Genomic DNA, 23,892 nt, shown 5'->3' with positions numbered 1-23,892 from the left:
AATGAAGTGATAGGACCTATTTTTCTAGAAGAAAATTTAACGTAGGAATTTTATTTACATCTTTTAGAAAATGTAATAAACTCACTTTTTGTTGCATCGTTGGAACGTCAATTAGATTAAGCCGAAAATCGTCGAAATAAAAAACATTTACATTTTCAATAGAATGGTGCACCTCCTCATTATGTTTTACCAATGTGTTAAGGTCCGTTCGATAAACGAAACCACGAAAACAACGATTTAGTTTACGAAAGTGGACTGTATTAATTTTCACCTATTTAAATAATAACAAAAGGTTGGTCTAAGTATGAAGCGGGAGTTTGCTTAACTGGGCAAATTACGAACTATGTTTACGATCGCTTATCTAGAGCGAACACTGGTCAAAGAGAGCAAAACTACTACTCTCATTCCTTAAGTACTAAAGCTGAGGAGCTCCAACCAGGGGCGCACCACTACCAGGAGCCCTTACGGGGGTCTGATGTCATAAATCGCAACCATCGGGTGAATATCTATACAAGTCGCTTTTATTGAAGTATTGCAGACTTGCCGAATTACAGATCGAGGCAATAGTCCATTTTAGAAAGCTTCTTTTGACAAGTAGCGTATTTTCCATTCATAAAGAGCCTTTCGATATGGCCTGATGGGTACGGTTGTCTGGCACCCAGATGGAATCCTCTAAATAAGTATCGATATACATGAGGGTAACTTAAGGGATGAAAGTACGAATAAATTAACTAATCAAACTACACCAAAAACAATAACCTAAAGTCCTTAACATTGTTAGAAATAACAATATTAAAGATGGTTTATGGGAACAGTCTCCCTTTTCTCGGTAATAAATACTTGATATTAATTACCTTTCGTCTAGGGAGACTGTTTATGTTTAGTCTGATTCTTTCCTGGCTAGGTTGTGTTTTTATTTTCGGGTTCTATGTACCCTTTACTTTTTTGAATATGAAATAGTCAGTCGTCGTCTGTAAGAGGTTACGGAGTCACCTCAACCAAGCTCTTTTTTTCCTTGTTTAATATACTAATAGTTTATATACTATCAACGTGTATCATTCTGGTCACTCACACCCTGCATGGTTTATTTTTGCCAACAAACATGCCCCCCGCCTTGAAGTGCTTGCAGCGTCTTCAACGACAGTCTTTACCGGCAAAGAACATATCTTATTAAACGATCGCTTCAACAAACCACTTGAAGTTTTTATGAGCCAAACGGTTCACTCCATCTCGACCAGGATGCACTGTCACTATTCGTCCCAAGCGCCATTTAGAGGGAAGAAGGTTGTCTTCCTTGACGAGTACAAGCACTTCTTCTTGGACGTCTTGCTGCTGCATTTTCCATTTAACACTTTGATGAAGTTCGCCGATGTATTCCTTGTTCCATTGCTTCCAAAAGTGCTGCTTGATTAACTGAATTCCTTAGAACACAGATAGCTGATTTGTAGAAACATCTTACAGGCCTGGATAGGGTAGCTCCGTGAGACTTTTTCGAATCAGGAAGTGAGCGGGTAATAAGGGTGTTAGGTCATTGGGATCTTGAGACATGGAAGAAAGAGGACGGGAATTAAGAACCACTTCGATTTGTGCTAACAGGGTGATCAAATTTTCAAATGTTAAGTTGGCATTGCCCGCTACTTTCTTTAGGTGATGTTTCACCTACTTGACACCAGCCTCCCAAAGACCTCTGGAACGAGATGATTGGGCAGGTATGAAATGCCATTGCACACCTTCCCGAACACATGAATCGACCAAATTGTAAGATTCTTTAATTAAAAAATTGCCGAGTTCTGACAGTTCTCGATTGGCGCTGACGAAATTTGTGCCATTATCTGAATAAATGTGATTAGATCGTTCATGCCGAGCCACAAACCGACGAAAAGCGAGCAGAAAGGACTGACTGCTGAAATCGGACACCAATTCTAAGTGCAAAGTCTTCATTGTGAAGTATATAAAAACGCTCACGTAGCACTTGGACAACCTCGAGTCGCGACCCCTTTTGTCCCTGATATTGAGAGGACCCATGTAATCCATTCCTACCACAGAAAATACACTTCCACCAATTAAACGATTGTCTGAAAACAATCAGACATTTTCGGGAATGCCAAATGTCGGCAATAAACTATGCCGAAAGGGTATCATAAACCTGGGAACCTTCCCATAATGGTGTTCCCTGATGTAGTTTATTGCCGATAGATAAAAAATATACTGCCAAAAGGGTACAGCAGGATAAGCATGGCGAATCGGCCTATGAAAGGGATTTCAAATTTTTTGTGTAGAATAGATGTATTCGGTTATAAAAACAATATCTACTTTGACTTTGGGTCGATTTTTCAAGGTGACCTTGAAATATGTCAAAAAGATCGCCTAAGTACCTTTATTACTTTAAACTCAAATATCTCAGGAACTAAAAGAGGTACAAAAATGAATCAAAAACCGATTTGTAATTGAAACTCTGAAGAATATTTTTGTATTTTTTTCATAATTTTTAGAGGGTCGCAATATTTTCAAAAATTAAAAAAAAAATGTATATGCTATTTTTTCATTTTTTTTTTGAGTGACAATCACAAATTTAATATATGTTATAATATGGTCCAAATTCTACCTCCTGTAAAAATTTCAATTTTTAAAAAGTGTCGCAACACATTCAAATATATAAAAAACCAAAAGCGCGTCACCAATTATTTGCATTCGTTAATGTTTCGAGTATGAAATTGAAACTAATACAAATTATTATTCTATTTAACAATTTAATCAACTATAGACATTTAGTCTTCATCACTATTTTCATTAATAACCACCAGAGTCTTAGTTTTTTTAAAAATGTGATATTTAAAATACGTGTTAAAATTATTATTATTCTTCCTATCCAGTTTTTTTATTGTGCGACTTTGGTCCGGTGATATAGTATTAAATAGGGAACCGTTTTATGCAAAATAAACAAAATGATTAAAAATTGAAGTTAGAGATTTTATATTATTAACCGACGATATGCTAAAATAAACAAACTTTTGTCTTGAATTAGTTTCATTATTTTGAGTTTGGTACGGCTTGGTTTTTATTAGAACAACGTTTCTAGCCCTATTATTATTTAGTTTAACTTAGTTTTTTTGTTAGCTATTAGACCCATGTTCTGCGCTTATGTATATCCTTCAATCTAGCAATGTTCCGGCATGATCAATTGCAGTCCCAATTTTGTTTCCGCAAGCGGCTTTTTAGGGCTAGGAATTCCCAGTCATTTGCTTTGGCGGAACCCGCAAATTAAATGTAAGCATGGTTGTTAAATCGCTATGGCTGTAAACTTTTATTGAAGGACCAATCTACCTAAAATCTATGCTTTAAAATAATAAACCGGAAGGTGGGGGGCAATGGGTCCAAAATGGGAGTACGTCTATGTGTTGGAGTCTTAAGGGAAAACTTCTGACACCAGGTATTCTTTTGTACGTGGGTACCGCCACGACAAATCAGGACGATGGTCGACACAAAAAACTACCGTAACGTCAACAAGTCTATATTTAAAAATCTATGATAACTTTTACTGTATTAGGTGCGTTAGAATCTCAAGTATAAATTTGGAGGAAGGTCGGATTTATGTTTATGTCTAAAGTTCCACTCTAAATCTGCCCAAAAAAAGGAAACAGGGAAAATGAGCAGAATTTGGTTTCAGCCCATTTTGTTCTAGTTGACCAATCAGAACACAGATTTGGTAGGTTCCCACGAACTTAGAATTTTTAGATTGAATGAGAAAAAACAGACCTTAAAAGGTTTTTGCAATTAACGTCTTAACACATATGCCTCTGCGAAGGGCCAGATTACTGATAAGGACTGGTGAGTGGCGACAGAGTCACGGTGTGTTAAGAGTACTCGAGAATATTTTCACCTAATGGTTCTCACGGTCAAACCAGACCATCCCTCAAGTTGAGCGATTTATGTATATTGGTTATCGCTTCGTTTGGGATGAGGCATAGCAGATGATTTGGATGGGTATCCAACATATGCCTGGGTATTCTTAGATTTTAGTATTTCAAGAATTTTGTCAAAAAAACCAGCAAGATTTTTAGTGTCGTATTGGGATCGTTTCGTGTAGTATCGCATCGTATAGTATCAGTATCAGTTTCGTCAGTGTCGGTATTCAATCATTCATCAATCTCTCGTATTCTGGTCTCTCGTGTAATATAATAAAGTAATTTTGAATCAAAAACATGTCTGACAAGTGCCAAAATTGTTCCAAGTATTTTCGAAGTCGATCCTGTGTGGGTTATAAAAAAATTATTAAATCAAAAGAAGAAGCTAGACTCTACAGTGAATGTTGTAATAAAAAAATTGCAATCAATGAAGCTCTTTGCAATAAATGCAGACTTCTGAAATATCGCAATGCACCAAGAACAGAACAGAGTGTGGAAATTCCAACAACTGTAGACGAAATTAATCAAGAACTGCCTGTGGAAGAATGCGAAAGAACATCTGTGACTACGGAAGATACGAATCAATCGCAATTTAGTTCATCTTTAGGAAGTAGTGATTTGACTCTTACCAGTGATGATAGTGATTATAATTTGGAACATAAGCTGCCCGAAGATTACGTAGAACTTCCGTTTAAACGCGTCACTTGTTCTCACGCACATTGTGTTATTAGTTATAAAAAAGAAAATATTAATGTAATTTCATTAGAAACAAGAATTGAAGTATTTGCAAAAAAACAAATTTTCATACCAAAAGGTGATCGTTGTTGTAGCGATCATTTAATAGGACAAAGCTTTTATGAAGATGTACTTTCCAGTTTGCATATTGTGTCTCATACAAGTGCGATTGAAATATCTGAAATGTTAAGACTGTAACTAGTCACATCGGACTATTTCCTCAATTAAGATACCCGATGCTGCGCCCCTGTATTTGTAATTTCGTTTTAGTTCCCGAATCCTACTAGGTTTTTTTTCTGTAAATTATTTTAGTAATAGTCACGTGCATTCAAGGAATTCTCAGCGTTAGCATCCATCATCCCCAGATGGTGGTTGTTTTATGATTGGGATCTCCAGCAATGTTCTTTGTCGGAGCCATAATGTCCGTCCAATTTAAACGCCGCTCCGCCGGCATGGCCAACGAAGGTCCAGTCAGCTATTCATCCGGACGTTGCGCGTTAACACGATGAGTAGCCGGGAAGCCGACAATTGCTTCCAAGTTAGGGGTACGTCTATGAGTACCGGCCCTTAGCTCTATTATTTAAGACCCAAAAAATGTAGAAATCCCTCTCTCATCTATCATCTCTCAGTGCAACAACATCACGACCAAGACACTGTGAGATCCTCAGCTACCTCGCGCACCCCTTTCCGACTTGTAACAACCACTCCGGGCGTGAATTATTAAGTTAGTTAAGTGCATTACTTCGTGTATTGTTCAATGGTACAATAAATGAATTGTAAAGTACTCCCGAGTTCATTGTCCGCGAGTTACGAGATCCTGTAAAATATTTACGAGGGTGGTACTCGCGCCAATCGAGGAACGAACCCCCTAACCCGAACACATGGTCCTTCGAGCCGGATCTTTCCAGCACCTTCACGGAAGCCGTCGGAATTCAGGAAGCTGCAGCATAAGCAACAAGGAGTCACACGTCAAAAGGTCAGTCCTTTCCATAATTATAACCTTTACTCCGTGTTATATGCTTTAAATTAGTTTACGATCCAGTGTGCTCTGTTTCGGCAAGGTTTTATTGATAGCGATTGAGATTCCCACGATATCGTAGAATGTTCAAGACCATGAATAGCACGTCCAGTTTCATGCCGTCATAGAGTTTTTGAAGGCACCTATTGTTGTCTTATTTACGCGATTGTTGCGAAGATGGACTGAGGACAGATGTGCGTCTAATTACAAGATGTTCGCCTTATTTGATTTACAACCAAAATTTCCAATGTCGAGTCCAATAAACCTCCCTTCCGAACTTCTCATGGACGGGGTTGAAAAAGATGAGACAAGTCTCGGCCTCTTCTCCACGAACATTCGGACGGTACACATCGCGATCGGTCACTCACAACACCTTAATTTACACTCACTAATGCTCTAGATATATTACATTATAGTTATTCGAACATATCGTATTTTAGATTTATTGTTATTAATTAATAAATAGTGTTAACCAACATTGTGAATTGATTGAACAATTAATATCATCTCGTTTACAACCATACGGGAAAAACATTGGTCCTTCGAGCCGGATTTGAGACACATATCGGTACGAGTGAAGTGAATTTAAGGTGCATCGACAATTCATCAAGGACACAAGACACACCAAGTGCTTGAGGTGCCAGCTATCAACGAGGTCGATATCATTGTGAAGTGCCTGATCGATCATTACAACAACCAGTGCAGTTAGAAATCAGCAGAACGTAAGCTATATCCTTTCATTTATCCTCAATCTAGTATATTCAGCAAGTCTCGATTTACAATTGTATTAGATCGCATACATATATAAGCATGGCTGGCGATGATTTAAAGACCAAACGCGGAATAATCAAAGCGAAAATCACCCGTTTTAGAAAATTCTTAGAAGATCCCGCGAATAAAGACAAGCATTATCAAATACGCGCACGGTTAACAGGTCATGAGTTACTCTGGTCAGAATATGGACACATACAAGATCAAATAGAAGTATCAATTTAGGCGGGAGATAGAGATGCTATAGCAAAGGAATCGGACGAACGCGACAGTTTCGAATCCGATTATTATGAACTGGTTGGACTAGCGGAAGAGCTAATAGCAAATACAAATAATGGCAATAAATCGGGACAAGGAATCAACGTAGCCGCGCAGCCAAATACACAATCCAACAACGTGTCTATGTTAAAGCAATTACCACAAATATCATTGCCCAAATTCAATGGGGACTTATCGAAATGGATAAATTTCCGTGATTCATTTGATTCATTAGTCAATTCTCAGACGTCATTGTCAAAAATTGATAAATTCAATTACCTCAATAATGCACTTGAAGGTGAAGCTGCGCGTGCAATTCAGTCGTTAGGCATTTCAGAGACAAATTACGATCATGCGTGGAAGAAGCTTCGGGAAAGGTACGAAAATTCCGAAGAATTAATTCAGCATCACACACGAGCCCTATTTGGACTTGCTCCTATGGTAAAAAACTCATATACGGATTTACGCCGTCTTATTGATGATGCACATAATCATCTAATCGCCTTAAGAAGTATGGGGCAAGCAATAGGCACATGGGATTCGTTGCTCATCCACTTAATTTACAAGAAAGTAGACGATGAAGCCCGAAGGAGTTGGAGTAAACGTACATTGACTACCTTAGGCAAACGCACATTCGACGATTTTACTTCCACCCTAGAAACCCATTGCAAATATCTACAAACAGATTACATCGAGAAGAGATCGATCGCACTGAATCAACGAGAGCAAGCCAGTCATAGAGGTGGAAAGGGGATGTTGAGGTTCCTTCGATAAACGAAAACCACGAAAACAACAATTTGGTTTACGAAAGTGGACTGTATTAAATTTCACTTATATAAATAATGGTAAAGTATTGGTCTAAGTATGAAGTGGGAGTTTGCTTAGTTGGGAAGATTACGAGTTACGTTTACGATCACATGTCTAGAGCGAGCACTGGTCAAAAAGAGCAAAATTACTGCGATCATCCCTTAAGTACTAAACCCGAGGAACTCCACCCAGGGGCGCACCAATACCAGACGCCATTGCGGGCAATGGTCGCGCCTAAGGTCATAAAATCGCCGCCATCTGGCAAATACCTATACAAGTCGCTTTCATTGAAGTATTGCGATCCGCCGAATTGCGGATCGCGGCAAAGGTCCAATTTAGAAAGCTTCCTTTGACTAGTAGCGTATTTCCCAGCCATAAAGAGCCCTTCGATATGGCCTGATGGGTACGATGGTCTGGCGCCCAGATGGAATCCTTCAAATACGTATCGATGCCCATGGGCGTAACTTAAGGGATGAAAGTACAAAACAAATTGACTAAGCAAACTACGCCAAGAAGCAATAACCTAAAGTCCTTAACAGGGGACAAACGAACGCGCTGTATTATTAACCACAACCATGAACTCATGCCCAGAATGTAAGGGGAACCACCCCATCTACATGTGTAAAAAATTCAGAGAGAGAGAGAAGTACAAGAACGAATTGAGCGCATTAAGGAGTTGAAGTTATGTTTCAACTGCCTGAGATCGGATCATCAAAGCAAAACATGCCTAGCGGGTACGTGTAGGAAATGCAGTCGCCGACACAATACCTTATTACACGTCAATAAGCCCAACAGTGAACTAAAAGACACATCCAATGAGCCTACCATGACATCTGAGAGACCTAATAACTCCACTGTATTAACCGTTCAATCATCGGACAACTCTTCAACACATGTGATCCTTGGTACTGCTATTGTACAAGTACATGATCACGAGGGAGTGATCCATGAATGCCGAGCATTATTGGACTCAGGATCACAGATCCATTTCATCACGCAAGAGCTATGCAACAAGTTAAGGTTGTTCAAAACAAGTACGGATACGACGATTTCTGGAATACATCAAGCGACAATCAATTTGAATTATAAGGCATTATTAAAACTACAATCACGTACTACAAGTTTTAAAACAACAATCACTTGCCTAATCACCCCGAAAATAACGGACAACTTGCCTAATAGTGAGATAAACAGGAGAAGCATAAAGATACCATCTGGAATTGAGTTAGCTGATCCCTTATTTGACGACAGTCGACCCATTGACCTTCTCATAGGTGCTGGATTGTTTTGGGATTTGCTATGTGTTGGTCAAATAAAAACTGGCAGGGACCAACCCCTGTTACAAAAGACGAAACTAGGTTGGATTGTCACAGAAAGCATTCCACAGCAATCGCAATCGTTACGTGACAGGGCGGCATGTCATATGATAACAAACGCACAATTACACCAACAGGTAGAGAGATTCTGGGCAGTTGAGGAGTGTACGCAACGCAGTGGAGCCCCACCATTAAACCCTTCTGATCCATGCGAGCAGTTGTTTAGATCTTTAACATCTCAAGATTCAAATGGCAGATTTATTGTTAATCTTCCATTCAACGACAAAAAGGATCAATTAGGCGAATCATATCATATAGCAGTAAAACGCTTGAAATCAATGGAAAGGAAATTCAAATCTAATGCTACTCTACGTATTGAATATGTCAAGTTCATGAAAGAATACGAAGAGCTTGGGCATATGTCGAGGTTATCGCAAACACGAGTGGAAGAGGTGAGCCATGCATTCTATCTTCCACATCATGCAGTCATCAAGGAACAAAGTACGACTACCAAACTTCGAGTCGTATTTGACGGTTCGGCAATGAGCACTTCTGGTCTGTCATTAAACAATGTCCAACATGCCGGATATGAGGTACAAGATGAACTATTTTCGATATTATTGCGATTCAGGAAGCATAAATACATTGTTGCAGCCGATGCAAAACAAATGTACCGACAAATATGGGTGGAAAAGCAAGACAGAGCTTATCAACGAATTTTGTGGCGCCCCAATGACACACTAGCCATAGAAGTATTTGAGTTGAATACAGTTACTTACGGCACGAGGCCTGGGGCATACTTGGCAAAACGATGTCTCAGACAAATTGGTGAAGAAAACAAGGAAGTACATCCTGATGCGTGTGAGGTCATCATCAATGACTTTTATGTAGATGACTTACTTACTGGCGCAAACAGCGTCGACGCTGCTAAGGAATTAAGCCAAGGATTAACGCAATTATTAAGAACAAGAGGATTTGAATTACGCAAATGGGCGTCCAATGATGCACGGATATTAAAGGATATATCAACAGATGAACGAGTGATAGAACCCAACAAGGATCCTAAAACTTTAGGATTGAAATGGAAAACGAGCACTGACGAATTATTGATCACAATAAGCCCGCAAGAAGAGAGGAAAATAACCAAAAGTTCAATATTATCACAAATCGCTCAGATATTTGACCCATTGGAGCTTATTGCCCCCATCACCGTTCAAGGGAAGATTATTCTACAACGCATATGGCAATTGCAACTCGAGTGGGATGAATCCTTGCCCCAAGATCTATACACGATTTGGAAGGAGTTTCAGCAAGGACTTATACATCTATACAGCATTCAAATACCTCGCCGAGTGCTGGGCGACCAAACCATACGAGTAGAACTCCACGGTTTCAGCGATGCATCTGAAAGGGCATTTGGAGCATGTATCTACTTAAGATCGACGGATAAAGAACAGAAGCACACAGTCCGACTGCTTTGTGCGAAATCAAGAGTTGCGCCACTAAAGAAGATGTCCATACCTAGGTTGGAACTATCGGCGGCCTTATTACTAGCTCAATTGGTCAGTAAAACAACGCAAGCTTTAAAAACAAAGATCGATGATCAATATTTTTGGAGCGATTCGATGATTGCGTTAGCATGGATTAAGGGCCAATCAAATAGATGGAAGAACTTTGTAGCTAATCGTATTGGAGAAATACAACGATTAACTAACAACAATTGGGCACACGTCACTTCCGAAAACAACCCAGCCGATTTGGTCTCACGTGGTGCGGATCCGATACAGTTGTCCAATTCAGCATTGTGGTGGCATGGTCCTTGGTGGTTATCTCAAGATAATACATCATGGCCATGCAAGGATATACAAGTAGAAGACGACGCAAGTGAGGAAAAGCATGTGGTACCTATGATCGCTCTCACCAATGTGATTCATCTCTTCAATTCGTTTAACAAATTCTCATCATGGCCACGATTAGTTCGTGTGCTAGCATACTGTTTAAGGTTTATACACACAACGCGTAATAAGGACAAGGATATAAAATCATCAGCATTAAGCACCTATGAAATACAACGGGCGCAAAGGTGTATCATTAAAATTGCTCAACAGGAGTGGTTCAGTGAAGAATTGAAACGTTTGAAGGCAGTTCAACCAGTGGCAAAATCCAGCCGACTATCATCGTTGAATCCCTTTATTGATACCAACGGTATACTCAGGGTTCGTGGCCGTCTTCAAAAGGCGTCCATCGAAATCGATCATAAGCATCCTATTATGTTACCGCCAAATCATAGGTTGACATGGCTAATAATAGAATATGAGCACAAAAGGCTGTTGCATGCTGGTTATCAAGCAGTGATATCATTATTGCGCACAAGATATTGGCCATTTTCAGCTAAGATGATGGTACGTAAAATTGTGAAAAAATGCGTCACGTGCATTCGATTACAAGGCACCACTACCCAATATATCATGGGCAATTTGCCGTCATCGCGCATTACCCCCGCTCGTCCGTTTCTTATTAGCGGTGTAGATTATGCTGGACCCCTGTACTTAAAGGAAAGGGGTCGCAGTCGTGTCACCATCAAGGCATACATGTGCATTTTTATATGCTTCACTACCAAAGCTGTGCACATCGAATTAGCACATGATCTTACGACAGACGCGTTCCTGAATTGCTTACGACGATTCATTTCGCGTCGGGGTCGATTGTCAAAGGTTATATTCCGATAACGGGTTAAACTTTGTAGGAGCTCGTAATCAATTAAACGAATTAGGAGTCTTATTACAGAGCAAGGGTTTTCGCGATAAGGTAGGGGAATACACCACAAATGAGCAGATCGGTTGGCACTTAAATCCGTCATATTCACCTCATTTTGGCGGATTGTGGGAAAGCGCAGTCAGGTCCACTAAATTTCATTTGAAACGTGTGGTTGGTGAAACTAGGTTAACCTATGAAGAAACATACACCATACTAACACAAATCGAGGCTTGCTTGAATTCCCGTCCATTATCACCCCTATCTGATGATCCAAATGATTTAACTCCTCTAACTCCCGCACACTTTCTCATTGGAGAATCCTTAACGGCCTTACCTGAAGCTAACGTTAGTGAAATACCGATTAATCGCTTGGACAGATATCAACACTTGCAATACATGGTTCAACATTTTTGGCGACGATGGCAGCAGGAATATCTTCATCAACTACAACAACGCAACAAATGGACTCATGGCTCACCCTGCCAATTGAAACCAGGATCCATGGTCATTATTAAGGACGATAATTCACCTCCTACGCGATGGCGTTTGGGGAGAATAACTCAGCTGCATATGGGCACTGACAGCATAGCGCGAGTTGTGTCGCTAAGGACTTCGGATGGCATAATAACTAGACCGGTGGTAAAACTTATACCGCTACTCATCGACCCTGAAGACTCTTCCTCTAAGGTAACCCGATCAATAACAGCAGCATCAAGTGAGCAGTAACCCTTTGCAGAAAACCACTGAAGTTAGAACTAACTTAAATTAATTGTTATATTGAGAATTAGTTATGCATACTTGTAATGTAGGTACACATACATACACGTCTTACTTGCATAACATCATACGCTAATCGTTAGAATCACCTATCATCACATTCATTTGAAATGGGTCATTTCAAGGGGGGGTGTATGTTATATGCTTTAAATTAGTTTACGATCCAGTGAGCTCTGTTTCGGCAAGGTTTTATTGATAGCGATTGAGATTCCCACGATATCGTAGAATGTTCAAGACCATGAATAGCACGTCCAGTTTCATGCCGTCATAGAGTTTTTGAAGGCACCTATTGTTGTCTTATTCACGCGATTGTTGCGAAGATGGACTGAGGACAGATGTGCGTCTAATTACAAGATGTTCGCCTTATTTGATTTACAACCGAAATTTCCAATGTCGAGTCCAATAAACCTCCCTTCCGAACTTCTCATGGACGGGGTTAAAAAAGATGAGACAAGTCTCGGCCTCTTCTCCACGAACATTCGGACGGTACACATCGCGATCGGTCACTCACAACACCTTAATTTACACTCACTAATGCTCTAGATATATTACATTATAGTTATTCGAACATATCGTATTTTAGATTTATTGTTATTAATTAATAAATAGTGTTAACCAACATTGTGAATTGATTGAACAATTAATATCATCTCGTTTACAATCATACGGGAAAAACACTCCGAATCATTTACCTAATTCCTATCTGGTACTGTGTTCATAAATCGCCACGGTATCGTCTCGAAAGACAACAGTCATTTGGGCACGTTTATCCATGACTTCTCGGTAATTCGTTTACAAGTTACAACTTTGTAAGCAAAGGATTAAGAGTCACGAAAAATCACGTAGTGCATTTGTAGACTGGATTTTCTCAAATATCGAAACAAACATCTCGTTATTTCGTTGAAACTAAGAAAGGGTTCGTAACGTTATCACGATGTCAATCTCAAGTGATGAACAGATTACCGCGGAACTCGATTTTAAAAGACTAAAAAATGGCAAGGCCCAAATCAAGGGCGAGTTAACGCGTTTCTCATATTTTCTGAATAAGACGGATTTAGATAAGTCTATTAATGTTCTACAAGTAAGATACGATAACGCGAAATCATTCCTAGAAAAATTTAATTTGATCCAAGCGGAATATGAGATGTTACTAATTAATGATTTTCCCGACAATTATGATGAAGATGAGCTTGCAAAGGAACGCAATATATTTGAAACCCGGTATTATGAGGCCTTGGCCACGGCGCATGACATATTAAATAAGCACATGCGTGATCAACAGCAATTCGCGGCCGTCGCGGCAAATCGAAGCGCGGGAGGAGCGTCGTCAAGCGTCGTTTCCCAAAGCGGCGCCAGTCAAATTAGCGTCGGCGCCCTACCGAATGCCTCAGTTAAGCTTCCGTCGTTAACCCTGCCGGAATTTAATGGAAACTACGCTGACTGGCAGATGTTTCGGGACATGTTTAACGCGATAGTGCATAATAATGTCACATTGTCTGATGCGCAACGTTTTTACTATTTGGCAGCCTCCCTAAAGGGGGAAGCAAAGGGCATAATAGCTTCTCTAGCCCCCACTGATGCAAATTATGCAACCGCGTGGGAGCTACTCAAAAAACGGTATGAAAACAAAAAAATCATCACGAACTCGCATTTGACGGAAATAATGGGGTTGCCCACGTTAACCAAAGAGTCGCACATGCTATTAAGGGATTTTTCGAATAGTTTTTCCAAAAATTATCGTGCACTCGAATCCTTAGGTGAAGATGTAAGTGGGTGGAAAACCCTTTTAATCTACATACTTGTATCCAAATTAGATAGCAATACAAGGCGCGAATGGGAAAATTATTGCAAGGATATGAATTCGCCGAAGATAGACGACTTCGACGAATTTATAATCCGACGGTGTCAGATGTTGGAGACATTGGACACGAAGGTTTGTTCAAACTCGAAAAAACCGAATGAATCAAAATCTTTTGTTGCCGCTGACAAACCCTATCATGCAAGGTGTCCTTTCTGTAAAGAAGAGCATTTTATATACTTTTGCGACAAATTCAAAACACTATCGATATCAGATCGCTTCGAAGGAGTGCGGAAAATGAAGTTGTGCACAAATTGCCTGCGATATGGGCACAAACCTTCTGAATGTAGATCATCGGGTTGCAAAATATGCCGTCAGAAGCATGCAACATTGTTACATAAGTCGCAAGAATATTCACGAAATGCTTCTTCGAACACCAATCACGATACCGGTAGCGGTCCTCCTTCGATTAATAATCGTTCAAATACTCCAAGGGATGATAATGAACAAGCCTCGGTAAACGCGACAATGACAAATGCCTGTCAAAATCCTAAGAATTGCTTCATCCTTTTATCGACCGCGATTGTGGACGTTTATCGTAAAGACAAAATCCGAGTTCCATGCAGAGTTTTATTAGACTCGGCAAGCCAATCGAACTTCGTCAGTTCATCAATGGTCAAAAAACTAAATTTAAACCTCTCGAAAATTGATCTTCCTGTTATAGGAATAAATCAAATAAAAACGAAAATTTCACACACCGTCGAAATATCGTTAGCTTCTAGAAACACAGCCTTCAAAACGAGGCTAAATTTTCTCGTGTTGCCAACAATCACGGAATTTTCGCCGCAAAATTATTTTGATAAATCCAAATTAAATATTTCCCGCGAATTGATCTTGGCGGATCCAAATTTCAACGTTCTCGCCGAAATCGACATGCTCTTGGGCTGCGAAGTCTTCTTTGACCTCCTCTGTATAGGGCAAATAAAATTAGGCAAGAATCTCCCGACATTGCAAAAAACCCTACTTGGCTGGATAGTAGCTGGTCGAGTCCCGTGTGATCAAGGTAAGGTAGGCAAGGCAAATGCCACATTATCGAACTGCTTTCTCACTCAAGATTCCTTTAATGAGAAGCTAGAAAGGTTCTGGTTAGTAGAAGAAGTCAACCCGAATCCGCGGGCCAAAATGACCAGGGAAGAATTGGAATGTGAAAGTCATTTTGCACAAACGACAACTCGGGACAAGGATGGCAGATTCGTAGTGAAACTTCCGTTAAAAAACAACTTCAAGAAATTGGGCGAATCTGAGCAATCAGCGCTCAGCAGGCTGTATTCCGTTGAGAGGCGGCTGGCGAAACATACCGAACTTGGAGCCGCATACCGAGCCTTCATGCGCGAATATCAAGATCTCGGTCATATGACGGAGATACCACGCGAATTACCCTCTACCAAAACTCCCGTTTATTAAATCCCGCATCATTGCGTTGAAAAACCCGACGGCACTACCACCAAGTTACGAGTAGTATTCGACGCCGCGTGTAAAACAACCAAAGACTTGTCACTAAATGATGTTTTGAAGGTCGGACCTACCATACAAAACGATGTATTTTCAGTATTATTACGATTTAGAAAACACACATTTTTGCTAATCGGTGACTTAGCCAAAATGTACCGACAAATCCTGGTTAACAAGGACGAGAGGAACCTACAGCGGATAGTTTGGCGAGACACCCCGAACGAAGAAGTTAAGCACTTCCAGCTCAATACGGTGACATATGGTACAGCCTCAGCTTCGTATCTTTCAACGCGATGTCTATTAGAAATTTCATCTAACATCGCGGAGAAATGGCCTACTGAGAGTGATGTGATAGCTTCGGACTACTACGTGGATGATTTGCTCACGGGCGCGTCGGACCTCCAGTCTCTCAAGGGCATGAGGGACAATATCTTGCGAACTCTGTCCGAGTACGGGTTCGAATTGAGAAAGCTACAATCAAACGATCGCAGGGCGGTGGATGATATCGTTCAAACTAATTACGAGGCTAACAAATATTTGATTACCGATGGCTCAAGTGTCAAAACGCTGGGCGTTTCGTGGGTCCCAAGTCTCGACACCTTTGAATATAACTCGCAGAATATCTCGCAGGATCACTGCAAGGTCACGAAACGCACCATTCTTTCCATGGTCTCAAAGATTTTTGATCCATTGGGTATCTTAGGCTTCTTAACGGTACGAATAAAACTGATAATTCAAGGTCTTTGGCAATTAAAAATTGATTGGGATGAGAGCATTCCCAGTAGACTATACTCGGAATGGCTAGAATTGAAAGACGAAATAGCACAAGTAGGTTTGATACATGTTCCGCGTCACGTTCTCGTACGAGAACCAAAAATCGTAGAACTCCACGGATTCTCGGACACAAGCGAAAGAGCTTACGGATGCTGTATATACCTACGCTCGGTAGATGCAAATGACATAATCGAAAGCCACTTGTTGTGTGCCAAGTCTCGAGTTAGTCCTCTAAAGTCTCTTTCGTTACCGCGGTTAGAACTCCTGGGAGCGTTGCTATTGGCAAGACTGATGAAAAAATCCTTAGAAGCGCTAAAACTCGATATAACCAAGACGGTTTTATGGACGGACTCCACGATTGTACTATGTTGGATTGCGAACGAGCCCAAAACATGGAAAACGTTCATTGCTAATAGGGTTGCGGAAATCCAACTACTATCGCGCGTCGAAGATTGGAATTATATCCAATCGGAAAATAACCCGGCAGACATCATATCCCGTGGTGCGAGTATAAAGTCCTTAGCCAACTCCAAGTTGTGGCTACACGGTCCTAACTTTTTCATCAACCCCGATACATGGCCTGAAAATTCAGATATTCGAATTTCACGAGTGCGACCGCAAAGATTCCCGAATCAAGGGGGGTGTTAGGACTTGCGACGTATTGTTTTATCACGGATTATGGTTGGGTTATTTACTAGTTTAAATGTTCAAAGTTAGTTTAAGAAACTGATGTTACGCCTATGGACAATCCCAGCCATTGGGTAATACTGTTGGAATTCCCAGCGCTTAACACCCATCTTCGGCTGAGGGAAGTTATTTTATGATTGGAATTTCCAGCACTATTCTTTGTCGGACTAACACTGCGAATTTAAATTAAAGGTACCGCCAAACGAATACAATGGCTGGGCTCCAATAAAGCCCAGCGATAGTGCCTCTAAGAGCTACGCTTTAACGCGACAAGGTAGCCTAGAAGCCGCTAATGGGGCCCTATCGGGGGTACGTCTATGGGCGTTACACCTCCGTATCAATACTTAAGGAGGGTGCGAAACTGAAGAAGCTCTCTTTTCTCGCTACTTCATCACGGACTCGTACGCGTTAAACTCTCGTCAACATTCTTTAAATAACGCATTTCTCGATATTGTATAGTTGTTAATGTTACCAATAAACCTTTGTTAAGTTAAGAAGGTTTAGTTTCTTTTATACGCGAAAACAGTGTCTCTGAGACTGCGAACTCAGGGTGGTCCTTCATAATCGATCAATCCAGTTCACGATCTACGTAGTTCACGGTTATCGTATCGAAAGGGGTGAATCGACCCAACCACGTACACGCGCCAAATTTGGACCTAACATTTTGGTCCTTCGAGCCGGATTTGACTGGATTGGAACAGTGCCTACGAAACATAGTTCATAAGTGGAACGAGAAAGTGCATCACAAGTCAAGAAAAGTAACCGGTGAGTCAGTTCCTTTTATCAAGATTTTCCTTCTGAGTTTACCCAGCCTCGTAATATTCCCGTCTATCATCTCCTGCTTTAGAATAGTCGTTTGTAGTGTGAGATTGACGCCATTATTGTCTCGATTTTGTCATATCTTAAGAAGGTGAAATAGGTGAAACTTCAGGTTGATAACGTTGAATAGAGTAACTCGTATCTAATTTAATCTCGAATTGATTTTATTAGTTTAATCCCAGTTATTAATACTAGGTAAAAATGTCTCTTAGAGGAAGAAAAGGAAAAACGTCGCAAAATTCCGAAAAAGATATCCATTTAACGGATATTCCCACCAAAAACTGTGAATTTCGAGAACTATTGCATAAACGTGAAGTCTTGATAGGAAACTTATCTTATTTTGAACGATATATTCTGGAAAACAAAAATACTAATGAGATATTCCAGTTAAAAGTCCGTCTCGAGAGCGTGGAGGAGGACTTTAGCCAATTCAAAATTGTCCAAGAACGCTTGGAATTTTTAAACGAGAATGAAAAGGAAAATCGACACGAAACGCAGTCGGCCTATTATAGTTTGATAGCAGAAGCACAACAATTAATAGACACTATAAAAAAGAATCGGGATAGTAAGAATTCTCAACCAGGACATTCAAGACCGTTGAAAGAATTAGGAAAATTACCAGATCTAGGTTTGCCTTCATTCTTTGGTAATTATGAGACGTGGTTCAGCTTCAAAAGTATTTTTGAGTCGTTAGTACATGATAGAACCGATTTAAGCGAGGCAGAAAAACTGCTATACTTGAAATTATGTTGCAAAGGCGATGCATTGAAAATAATAGACTCGTTTGAAATAACGCCCGGAAATTATACAGTTGCTCTAAATCTATTAAAAAAACGTTATGAGAATAAAAAGGCAGTCGTAAATCATCACGTGAGAAACATTCTGTTTAATTTGCCAAGCGCGATTAAAGACTCTGCGACAAATGTAAGGAAACTTATAGACACGGTTCAACAACATAAAGCTGCGTTGGAAAAGCTAAAATTGCCCGTAGATAAGTGGGATGCATTATTGAACCCAATAATCTTAAGCAAACTGGATGAACGTACGAACCATGATTGGGAACGGAAACAGTGCCACACTGAGTCACCCACGGTTAATCAATTACTCGATTTTTTAACCGATAAATGCTTCGCATTGGAATCTTTTCGCGGTTTCTCGAGACCTCAGTCACATAGACCCGATAAAGACAGGAACGAGAACAGAGGTCAGGAAAGAGGAAATGGATCGGCTTCGTCTAAGAATTATTCGTATTCTGTAACGCAAAGGGTTGGCAGAGAATGTCATATCTGCAAAGAAAACCATTTTGTTTATCAATGTCCTCGGTTTACTCAACTGTCGGTGTCTGAAAAGTACAACGAAATTCGGAAGCATAAATTGTGTAGCAATTGTCTACGAATAGGGCACCTAAGTCAAGAATGCAAGTCCAGCGGGTGTAAAAAGTGCGCTAAAAAGCACAATACGGCGCTTCATTACGAAAAACGTGAAGTAGGTGAAGGCGTTCAGAACCCAAAAAACGACGGCAATAGTGCACCTCCATTATTGCCCATAGACAAACAAACCATGAACAAGGGGAAGTACTCGGAATCCGAACAATCTACAAGGTTACCAAACAGCCAGGACCAGGATGACGCACGTCATAGGGTTGATTATTCATTAACCTTAGCATCAGCCAGCCTAGAGAGAGATCAAGTAATGCTGTCAACCGCCAACATCTTAATCGCCGATGAAAAGGGAGAATGGCAGAAGTGCAACGCCTTACTTGATTCGGGAAGTCAATCAAACTTAATGAGCGAAAGGCTTTGTAGAAAGTTAAATTTAAGTTTCAAAAGAATCAACATGCCTCTGTACGGCATCAGTCAGCTCGTCACGGAAATTAATAGACAGACCCAAGCCAAAATAAAGTCTAGATTCAACAGTTTTGAGGCCAATCTGACATTTTTGGTTTTGCCAACGCTTACCGAAAATCTACCCTTATTTAAGTTCTCTAGAGCAGCGCTTAAGATCCCAGGCCAGATCAATTTAGCAGACGAACATTTCAACGAGCCAAAGAATATCGATATTCTGTTAGGGGTAGATATATTTTATGATCTACTGGGCTCGGGAAAAATAAAATTAGGGGAGAAGTTACCCGTGCTTCAGGAAACATCTCTAGGCTGGGTGATATCAGGAAACTTAGCAGGGTTTGGATCGCGGAATCAGAAAACAGTTTGCAACCTATCGACGAAAATATCTAACAAAATGTTAAATGATTCGTTAACCAAATTCTGGCACGTTGAAGAATTTGAGCATTCCAAATTCTTGTCTAAGGAGGAATCCTATTGCGAAGAGTACTTTACTCAAACCACGACCCGTGATAAGGATAATAGTTTCATAGTAAAGTACCCCTTTAAAATCGATAAAAACCTGAAGCTTGGAGAATCGAAATCGATAGCGCTGAGTCGATTAAAAAATCTAGAGAAAAAATTAGAAAAGAATGAGGAGCTTAAAAAGCAATATGTGGATTTCATGAACGAATATGAAACCTTAGGCCACATGACGCGCCAAGGGCCAATCGGAAATGACGACTCTATGCCAAATAGTAGCTATTTTCTACCTCACAGAGCAGTAGTAAAGGACTCGATTACCACAAAATGTCGCGTCGTGTTTGATGCAAGTTGCAAAACTAGCTCAGGCGTGTCGCTGAACGATACCTTGATGGTAGGTCCAGTAGTCCAAGAAGAATTATATGCAATTCTGCTACGGCTACGGCTCCGAAAGATAGTGCTGAGCGCAGATATCAAGATGATGTATAGATACATAAAAATTCAGGACAGCGAGCGAGATTATCAAAAAATACTGTGGCGAGCGAATTCTAGGGACCCTGTTAGCGTTTACCGGCTGAACACGGTGACGTATGGTACGTCGAGTGCACCCTTTCAAGCCACTCGCTGCCTAGTAGAATTGGCGAGGCAAAATGAAGATACATACCCTCGGACATCGGAAATAATGAAACACTCCTTTTATATGGACGATTTACTAGTTAGTTTGAATTCGGAAGAAGAGGCCTTGAACGTCTACAAAGAACTAAACAAAATAATGGAACAAGCCAACTTTAAATTAAGAAAATGGGCATCTAATAGTGGAACAGTATTAAGGAACATTTTAGAGTCCAACGACAACGAAAACTCTGACAGTTTCACGCTCCCGCATAATAAGCAATTGAAAATGTTGGGAATTTCTTGGGACCCCGAATTAGACACGTTGAAATATGCAGTCAATGTTAGGTTCGACTCGACTCACGCAACAAAGAGGACGATTTTGGCGACAATTTCTCAGATATTCGATCCTCTAGGATTCATTGGCCCAGCATTGATTAAAGCTAAACTAATCATTCAGGAATTATGGAGATTGCAACTCGATTGGGACCAAGAGGTTCCTCATGACCTCCGACAGCGGTGGGAGGAATTCGCGACACAATTGATCTACCTGAATGAATGCAAAGTAGCCAGATACGTGATCTTGGGCAATGCTATTCGAATTGCACTATATGGATTCAGTGACAGCTCGGAAAAGGCTTACGGGGCCTGTATCTATGTAGGATCGGTAGACGACCTCGGCAATCACGGAGTTCGGCTTTTAACTGCAAAATCAAGAGTGGCCCCTGTTAAGAAGCTAACGTTACCTCGGCTTGAACTGTCAGCGGCTCATCTGTTGGCCAAATTAATGCACGCGATGAAGGAAACCTTGGATATACCAATCTCGCACGTAAAATATTTCACGGATTCGAGCATTGTTCTTACATGGATAAAAATTGAGCCGTCTAACCTAAAAACCTTTGTCGCTAATCGGGTGGCAAAGATAACTGAATTATCGAGAGAAGAGGATTGGGCCCATGTACCTAACGAGGACAATCCGGCAGATGTGATCTCGAGAGGGCTAAGTCCAAGGGAGCTGCTACAATGCAATCTCTGGTTTCACGGTCCTAATTTCCTGCGCGGAACCGAAGCAGAGGTGAAGGTAGAATCGAATAGCGAAATCCCGTTGAACCAGTTACCCGAACTAAAAGCTACCCTCTCTGTGGAAAACACCTGCATTACCCATGTTAGCATTGATAGACACAATTTTGATATCTTTAATAGGTTCTCAAATCTATTCAAACTTCGTCGCGTGATGGGATACATTTGCAGATTCAAAGAGCAAATTTTAAAACGTACAAGGAACGAAAGCATCAGCTTAACAGTTGACGAGCTAAACGAAGCTCAGATCATACTAGTGAAATTGGCGCAAGGCGAAACGTTTCATAAAGAAATTTATGAACTTAGCAAGAACAACAAACTTGTCAGCGACAGTCGGATCTTAAATCTAAACCCGTTCCTAGATTCCGCAGGAATACTTAGAGTCGGTGGACGACTTACGAATTCGGACCTTAGCTATGAACAACGACATCCCATTATACTGGCATGTAAACATAGATTCACCGATTTAGTGATAATGGATGGGCATATGAAGCATCTCCACGCGGGAGTTCAGAACCTACTATCGATAATTCGTTTACAATTTTTGATTGTAAACGGAAAAAACGCGATCAAGCGCAACCTCAGTAGGTGCGTGCGCTGTTTTAAGGCTAAACCAAAACCGCTAAAATTTCTGATGGGTTCTCTCCCAGCTGCAAGGGTAAAACCTTCGCGCCCTTTTCGAATTGCGGAGTCGACTACGCAGGACCCATATTGGTAAAGGAAGGCACGTTACGCAGATCTAAACGGGTCAAAACGTACATCTGCATTTTTGTATGTTTTGCTACCCGCGCTGTACACATAGAGCTAGTTAAGGATCTCTCTACTGCTAGCTTTCTGAACGCTTTAGACCGGTTTTGCTCAAGACAAGGGAAACCCACGGATATTCACTCGGATAACGGCTCCAATTTCGTAGGTGCAAATAATCATTTCCTCGAGCTTTCTGCCTTAATCAACAGCCAATCTCATATCAATGCCGTGACTTCACATTTAGCAAATAATCGGATTAAGTGGCACTTTCTTCCAGCGCGTAGCGCCCATATGGGTGGACTATGGGAGGCTGCGGTTAAGTCAACTAAATTTCACCTTCGTTGGGTTCTTGGCGAATCTTGTCTAGCATACGAAGAAATGCACACCTTGTTGACAAAAATCGAGGCTTGTTTGAATTCACGAACTTTAATGCAAATCTCTAACGACGCAAACGACTATTTACCCTTGACCCCAGCTCATTTCCTAATTGGCGACTCGCTGGTAAATCTGCCCCAACTCGAAGTTAGAGACTTCACTATATCACGGCTATCTCGCCACGAACGGTTACTGCAATTGCAGCAGCAATTTTGGAACCGCTGGAGCCGAGACTATTTGACCAATCTTCAAACTAGAAGCAGGTGGAAGAAGCCGAAAGACAAGTCTATAGCCATTGGATCCTTGGTTCTGCTAGCTGAGGACAACCTACCCCCCCTGCGATGGTCTTTGGCTCGAGTTGTTCAACTTCACGAAGGGAAAGACAAGGTGGTACGTGTAGTGACAGTGCGTTTACCAAACGGGAATACTTCGAAAAGGACTTTATCAAAGGTCTGCCCGTTGCCTATTAACGATGATTAGTGTTTGTAATTAAAAAGTTAGGACTTTTTAACGGGGCCGGCATGTTAGGACTTGCGACGTAATGTTTTATCACGGATTATGGTTGGGTTATTTATTAGTTTAAATGTTCAAAGTTAGTTTAAGAAACTGATGTTACGCCCATGGACAACCCCAGCCATTGGGTAATACTGTTGGAATTCCCAGCGCTTAACACCCATCTTCGGCTGAGGGAAGTTATTTTATGATTGGGATTTCCAGCACTATTCTTTGTCGGACTAACATTGCGAATTTAAATTAAAGGTACCGCCAAACGAATACAATGGCTGGGCTCCAATAAATCCCAGCGATCGTGCCTCTAAGAGCTACGCTTTAACGCGACAAG

At 40.8% G+C, this 23,892-nt stretch overlaps 3 protein-coding genes across 3 annotated transcripts; 2 read left to right on the top strand and 1 right to left on the bottom strand.

The window, feature by feature from the left end:
* Positions 1 to 548: 548 nt before the first annotated feature.
* On the bottom strand, positions 549 to 2,162 carry LOC136416649 (uncharacterized). Its single transcript, XM_066401920.1, has 8 exons — positions 2,147 to 2,162; positions 1,731 to 2,075; positions 1,664 to 1,687; positions 1,464 to 1,589; positions 1,193 to 1,421; positions 994 to 1,027; positions 855 to 926; positions 549 to 731 (listed from the first exon to the last, which is right to left on the bottom strand). Exons 1-8 carry the CDS (start codon positions 2,160 to 2,162, stop codon positions 549 to 551), a joined length of 1,029 nt encoding a protein of 342 aa, XP_066258017.1.
* A 6,158-nt stretch (positions 2,163 to 8,320) lies between these two features.
* Positions 8,321 to 12,293, top strand: LOC136416648 (uncharacterized). Its single transcript, XM_066401919.1, has 2 exons — positions 8,321 to 11,524; positions 11,598 to 12,293. Exons 1-2 carry the CDS (start codon positions 8,321 to 8,323, stop codon positions 12,291 to 12,293), a joined length of 3,900 nt encoding a protein of 1,299 aa, XP_066258016.1.
* A 985-nt stretch (positions 12,294 to 13,278) lies between these two features.
* Positions 13,279 to 15,606, top strand: LOC136416647 (uncharacterized). The gene has a single exon (XM_066401918.1). The coding sequence runs from the start codon at positions 13,279 to 13,281 to the stop codon at positions 15,604 to 15,606; it is 2,328 nt and encodes a 775-aa protein (XP_066258015.1).
* The last annotated feature ends 8,286 nt before the right edge of the window (positions 15,607 to 23,892 follow it).

This window comes from Euwallacea similis, chromosome 24, assembly GCF_039881205.1.
Source record: "Euwallacea similis isolate ESF13 chromosome 24, ESF131.1, whole genome shotgun sequence".
NCBI classification, from domain to species: domain Eukaryota; kingdom Metazoa; phylum Arthropoda; class Insecta; order Coleoptera; family Curculionidae; genus Euwallacea; species Euwallacea similis.
The sequence above is the reverse complement of the archived record's forward strand: the minus strand, read 5'-3'. Positions and strand labels throughout refer to the sequence as shown.

What these genes read in the sequence shown, in the direction of transcription:
- LOC136416647 (XM_066401918.1), top strand. Translation starts at nt 13,279, where the DNA reads ATGTCAATCTCAAGTGATGAACAGATTACCGCGGAACTCGATTTTAAA.
- LOC136416648 (XM_066401919.1), top strand. Translation starts at nt 8,321, where the DNA reads ATGACATCTGAGAGACCTAATAACTCCACTGTATTAACCGTTCAATCA. An exon ending in GTCGGGGTCGATTGTCAAAG is followed by an intron (nt 11,525 to 11,597) that starts GTTATATTCCGA and finishes GTCTTATTACAG; the next exon opens with AGCAAGGGTTTTCGCGATAA.
- LOC136416649 (XM_066401920.1), bottom strand. An exon ending in CGATTCATGTGTTCGGGAAG is followed by an intron (nt 1,688 to 1,730) that starts GTGTGCAATGGC and finishes ATCTCGTTCCAG; the next exon opens with AGGTCTTTGGGAGGCTGGTG. An exon ending in AAAAAAAGAGCTTGGTTGAG is followed by an intron (nt 927 to 993) that starts GTGACTCCGTAA and finishes AAGGGTACATAG; the next exon opens with AACCCGAAAATAAAAACACA.